Source organism: Sander lucioperca, chromosome 4 (assembly GCF_008315115.2).
Source record: "Sander lucioperca isolate FBNREF2018 chromosome 4, SLUC_FBN_1.2, whole genome shotgun sequence".
Lineage (NCBI taxonomy): Eukaryota > Metazoa > Chordata > Actinopteri > Perciformes > Percidae > Sander > Sander lucioperca.
The window spans coordinates 43,422,933-43,428,932 of NC_050176.1; the positions used below are offsets into that span (position 1 = coordinate 43,422,933).

General features: G+C 39.0%; 1 protein-coding gene across 1 annotated transcript; it reads left to right on the top strand.

The window, feature by feature from the left end:
* The first annotated feature begins 3,894 nt into the window (after window positions 1–3,894).
* On the top strand, window positions 3,895–4,986 carry dand5 (DAN domain family, member 5). Its single transcript, XM_031285756.2, has 2 exons — window positions 3,895–4,377; window positions 4,687–4,986. The coding sequence occupies exons 1-2, from the start codon at window positions 3,895–3,897 to the stop codon at window positions 4,975–4,977; spliced, it is 774 nt and encodes a 257-aa protein (XP_031141616.2). The 3' UTR covers window positions 4,978–4,986.
* Window positions 4,987–6,000: the final 1,014 nt, after the last annotated feature.

A 6,000-nucleotide genomic window follows, 5' to 3' on the forward strand; every position in this document is an offset into this window, starting at 1 on the left:
GTTGCCCTTTTTACTATATGGATTGATGGATGACCACTCAACTGTCTGGCTCATTAATAGGCCTGTTTCATTTTAGTGACATTGTAAAGCAGATGCACATTCATAATTATGAATAAGGAGTTACTGTAGACCATAAAATAACTAAAAAAAGATTAAGTTTAGGACCTACATTTTTCAGGTGGCGTTCAGGAACGTTCCCAGAACCTTCTGGGAACCATAAATTGTTAGCTAGGTGAATGCTAATGTTATTCATGTCTGCTGCATGGGTAAATAAGCCACTGTTTGCTAGCACGTTCGCCATATCAACTTTATAAGTTGGTAATATGTCAGTCTGTTTCTGATACCCCCATGTTGCCAAAAAATCTGTTAATGCAGGTTTAGCGGTAGAAAAATGACGGGGAATTTAAAAAGTAACATATTAAGGAACTACAGACATTTAATCTGCATGCTGTGTAAGAAAAGGAGGCACTTGATTTTAAAGCACAGATAGAAACATTTGTGAGGTTTTAAATGCCTCACAGAGTCCATCCAGTTTTTCATATCCTACCTATCACAACCCGACTCATTTTTTCAGCTCATTTTATTTCCATTATATCCCTCAACAGCCTGTGTGTTGGTATACATAATATCATGAGCAGCTATTAAATTACATGGGGGAATGGAAAGGTCAGTGTGTTCCATATGGTCAGGCCTCCTGGTCAGAGCTGCTTTAATTTGCTCTATGCAGTGTAAGTAAGTAAATGACATTTCACTAGGTTAATTGCTGCTGATGCATTACAGGACAGTTTACATCAGACAGGGCCAATTACTGTGTGTGTGCGTGTGTGTGTGTGTGTGTGTGTGTGTGTGTGTGTGTGTGTGTGTGTTTTAGTGGAGTCTAGTTAGTGAAGTTTAATGTGTGCTTACTGCTGGCTGCTGAAGGAAGCAGGTTTTCCCGTCACATGCTGTGAAAAAGCTACCTGATGACCCTCCTCGATGGCCTCATAATGTGGATACATTGTCTCTCTTACTGTCATCATAAAACAGTTGGAACCACAGTTAAATGCAACATGTGACTATGCTTCATATCACTTTTCTCAGGGTTAGGCAGTGTTAATGTCTGTCTGTTTGTGGGCACCCTTGTAAAGGTGAACTTGAGGCATTAGAGTAGTGTACATTAAGTGAAGTCAAGATAAGATGTAAGTCAGATTTGAGGCACTTCATACGTATATTAGTATATCCTGAATCATTTAACACACAGAAATATGCTGCCTTACTTTCATGGTAACTAATAGGATACACAATGACACTTCTTATTTAAGTGCATCTATTATTTGCTCACACATATGGTTAAATACATTATAATAAAACTCCTCCCAACACAAAATGTGTTTTATGTAATTACCATTGTTTACAGTATCTTTAATTCATTCATCTTTTATTTGCTTGTATGTTTATTTACACACTTGCCCGTTAAATTGCATGGACCTGGGTTTTGTTTATCTATCAAGTACTATATTCATATTCATTATATATTCATTCATGGAGTAAAACATCCAAACATAAAGCTCATATTATACAAAATAAACATCCTCAGTACAACAGGGACCTTTTCAGCATCAAGTGTAACCTGTTGAAAGAGACTTCATCAGTGCTGTTGTTGTATACTGTTGTATACTTATTTTATCTACAGACTGTATGCCCGAACAGCAAAGCTAAATTAACAAATAAACAAAGATTAGAAAGTCAAAATCAAATAGCTAGCATTCAATGGAAAAAAACCAACTCTATAGTAGGGCTGCAACTAACGATTATTTTCATAGTCGATTAATCTGTTGATTATTTTCTCGATTATTCGATTAGTTGTTTGGTCTATAAAATGTCAGAAAATGGTTAAAAATCAGTGTTTCCCAAAAGCCCAAGATGACGTCCTCAAATGTCTTGTTTTGTCCACAATTCAAAGATATTCAGTTTACTGTCACAGAGGACAGAAAAATGGAATCAAAGAATTTTCACTTTTGTCTTAAAAAATTACTCAAACTGACTAATCGATTATCAAAATAGTTGGCGATTTAAATTAAGAGTTGACAACTAATCGATTAATCTTTGCAGCTCTACTCTATCTTTCAAGTTCAATAGTTTCCTGAGCAGTTTTGTACTCTTTATACTTTGTATACTGTACACCATGCATGCTTTTTATCTGGTTTTATTGACTTTATTTCTCTTGGGTATATCAGCGGCAGTAAAATAAAGTCAATAATCCTGAGAGAAAGAGGTGTGTTTGACTTTTTTTTCCCCCCTTTCTGACAATAGAATGTATTGTAGTTTTGAAGGCCTCAGCAACTGCAACATTGACATGTGTTGAGAAGCTGGAGCAGAGTCATTAGTTTTTCCAAATGTATCACTGAGGCTTTGCAATGTAACAAAAAAGGAAGTCAACATTACAATACAGTGTTGTGTTGAAAAACGGTAAACATATCCTGTAAGTGTGTGTGTGTGAGAAACAAAGTGGTAACAATGTTTTGAAAAACATTTTTTTTTTTTTAAATGTAATCCGTAGTTCACTGAGAACAGTAATAGTGAGAGAGCAATGTGATTGGCAGGGGAGACAATACTTTGTAAACTCTGCCCTCTTGTGGAAAACATTTATTCTGCAGTGCTAGAGTCTTCCTACATTAATACTAAAATCCACCTCCCGCATTTATTCTTGCATCCATTATGGACCATAATGTTAAGTGGTGGATGGGAAAGATGGATGTGAAGAAGAGGCAATGAGGGGGAAAAAAGGTCTCTATGAGAAAGTCAAACACCCTTCCTATCATAACATTGTCAGCCAGTCGGCCTTCAGCAGCCAGTGTGTGATCAGGTCACGGGTGACAGAGCACACTGAAGTCTAATGGTGTAATGATAGGATGTCAAGGGAGAGGCTGTGGAGATGCTTGTGGGAATAAATGGACAGGAGACGGCTTGTTTACACAGAGAACATAAACTCATTATTGCTTTACAGCCAAAGGTAAACTGTTGTTGACTAGACAGCAACTACAGCAGTCTTCCTAAAGCTATGGCCTGGGACAAAATATAGTTTGAGTTTAGTAAAATGTTTATTCCCTACATCAAGTTTGCTGTTTGTATGAGAAGAAGCAAGCAAGTTGGGTCTATCTATAAAATTCATTCAATGCTTTTTTTTTGAGCACATTCCACTTTTTAATGACTTCAAATATTCTGTTATTAGTATGCAGGATGCAAAAGAAATCAAAATATGCTGGTTGCTTGTGGCATGAATGAATATAATGGCATATAATTGCCTTCACAGTCACTGGATCCCAATCATTTGATAATGTGACAAATGGGAGATTTTCCAGTGATATGTTAGGCAGCGTTCTCCACCACCATCATCAAAACATCAAATAAGAAAATATATTTTGGAAGAATTGTGTTCACACCTCATGTAGCACAGGGATACTGCGATTTAATCCTTTTTATAAATAAATAAAATTCATAGCAAAAAATAATCTACATCCATGGAATCAGGTTAGTTTGAACCTCGAGGATATACGACCGTGTTTTTTTTTTTTTTTTTTACGATCACCTTGAAACCGAAATCCTCTCAGTCTGGCATACACCCACAACCTGGAGTTTTAAGCTTGGTGTGATGTCTGGTCTGGTGTGGGAATTGCGACACCTTCTTTGCGTTAAAACACAGGTGAGAATTGGCAGCCACCTATATAAAAGACTCCCTCCATCACACTGGCAGAAGCACTGACAGCAAGGTTACCATTTGGAACCTTGGACCACCATACAAAGATTTTTTTTAATTTAACTTTTTTTTTTTTTTTTTTAGCTATTTCTTTAGTCAGTTTTTTAAAAGGATTTGCATAATTTCCATTCTGAGGACCATCCCTTTTTGTGTCAAAAATGGCTTTCACTATCAGCCTTGTCATTTTGTCTAGTTGGACAGCTGTAGCTTTTACATTTCCTCAGAATACTTTTGACAACATTATCAAAGGCTCAAGAGTCGAATTTGAATCATCTGGCAGCGGACCGGATGAACCTGTCCGGGGAATAGTGAAGGTTGTGCAGCTGGACCCTCGTGCCCTGGCCCACTCAGGGTTCTTCAGAGGGGGGCTGACCCCCAGAAGTGTCCCCTCCCTCAGCTCCAGATTGTCCTTTCCTGCTTTCTTGTCTCATGGGCGTCCAGGTCTGGCCCCGGTCCCCAGGACCCCAGTGAGTCCACTGCACCACCTGCACCCTAAAAGCCCCACTGCGATGGAACTAAAGAAGAGGCAAGGCCTGCAGATGTGGCAGAGAGCCATAAATAAAGGAGAGAAAATGAGCACGTCCCTGCCAGTAAACCTGAAGGACACTAAACAGACGTGCACTGCTGTACCTTTCACTCAGGTAAGAGGCAAAGTTTTTTTTTTTTTTTTTTTTTTTTTATCATTTACCAGAATTTTATTTCCTTTCTCTGCCAAATAGATGTATGTGCAACGAATGAACAAGAGTGTTAAAATGAGCTGGATGAAATATTTATTTTTCAGTGACAATAAGAGAAATGTCTGTTCCCTCAGAAAGCTGATTATGGCTCTGGTGGAGGATTAACTGTGATGGTGTGGAGTTACATAAATGCATAGCGTTGATTTTTACACCCTCAGAGGTAAATTTACATGATTAAATATGTCCTAATCTTGCCCCTCCCTGTCCTCCCAGCGTGTGACAACAGACGGATGCAGCACCGTAACAGTGCACAACAAGCTGTGTTTCGGCCAGTGCAGCTCCCTGTTTGTCCCATCTGAAGGGGAGTTTGCCGGGCTGGGTACTGGCACAGGGTCCCTCCACCACCGGACCCCCTGCTCCCGCTGCGCCCCATCCAAAGCTCACACTGTGGTTGTGCCCCTGCACTGTGGAGCCAAGGTCCGGGAGAAGCGAGTGATGGTGGTGGAGGAGTGCAAATGTGAGACGGGCCAAGAGGAAAAGAGTGCTATGGCCGTACACCCGTAACTGTTACAACTTGTGTGATAATTATTTATACATTTGTAATGAATATTTACATATGTATTTGTATCTTTTCATTTATGAGTCTGAATGTGTTATTCAGAGTAAAATATTCTGGTGATTTATTCCACCACTGATTGATGACAAAATGACCAATATTTTGGTCATGCACTTTCCTGTTGCAACAGCTGTCCACACTGGACTTGTGTTACTGTTCAGAAAATCTGTTTAGATTAATCTAAACTGAAATATTGTGATCTGTAATATTGTGATTAAAATGTCCTATTTGTCGACATTCTTTTTGCCTGGCATTGCTAATTAGTTTTCTGCCAACACTAGTTAGATTTACAAGTGCAATTTAGTTTGCATGGAAAGCTCAAGTAAAAACATGAAGAGCATTTGTTGTTTATTTCCACCCACTCTCGTATTCAAGCGCTCAAGTGTCGGCTCCTATATTTTATTAAAAAGCTGTGTTCCACTGACTTTTAGCACATAGCACTTACATCTGAAAGCCCCAAACTAGAGAGCAAACGAGCTATTGAGCACGAGTACTTAGCAGTAAGCAAACATAATTGTTTAAGCATGAACCCCTGAATTATGTATAGGAACCACCTATTCTCATGCCCAATCTCTTTTCAGTGTAGTTGTGGGAATTTGAACATCATTCACCACAGATGCACTTGAGTGAGTGGGCATGTGTGATTATGTGCGTATGTGCTTTTTTTTCAGTTAGGGCCCATAAAACCTATTATTCATTTATATCCTGGCACCTGGGCCTGGTAACGTGAACTCATCCCACACGTCCCTACATACATTCCCAGAGGAGCATAAAGAAGGGGGCTCTTTACGATGCCTTGGCATGCTGTCAAAATGACTGTTTAGATGGCCATTTGCATTCACGTAGGCTTTCTGAAAAAGTGAAAGCGTTCATTGCACTATGGGGGTGCATTGAGTCCCTTGGATTCCATTAGCATGTGATTAACATCTTGGGTTGATGACTATATTTTCAGAGATTGATGGGACAAATAT

What these genes read in the sequence shown, in the direction of transcription:
- dand5 (XM_031285756.2), top strand. Translation starts at nt 3,895, where the DNA reads ATGGCTTTCACTATCAGCCTTGTCATTTTGTCTAGTTGGACAGCTGTA. An exon ending in CTGCTGTACCTTTCACTCAG is followed by an intron (nt 4,378 to 4,686) that starts GTAAGAGGCAAA and finishes CTGTCCTCCCAG; the next exon opens with CGTGTGACAACAGACGGATG.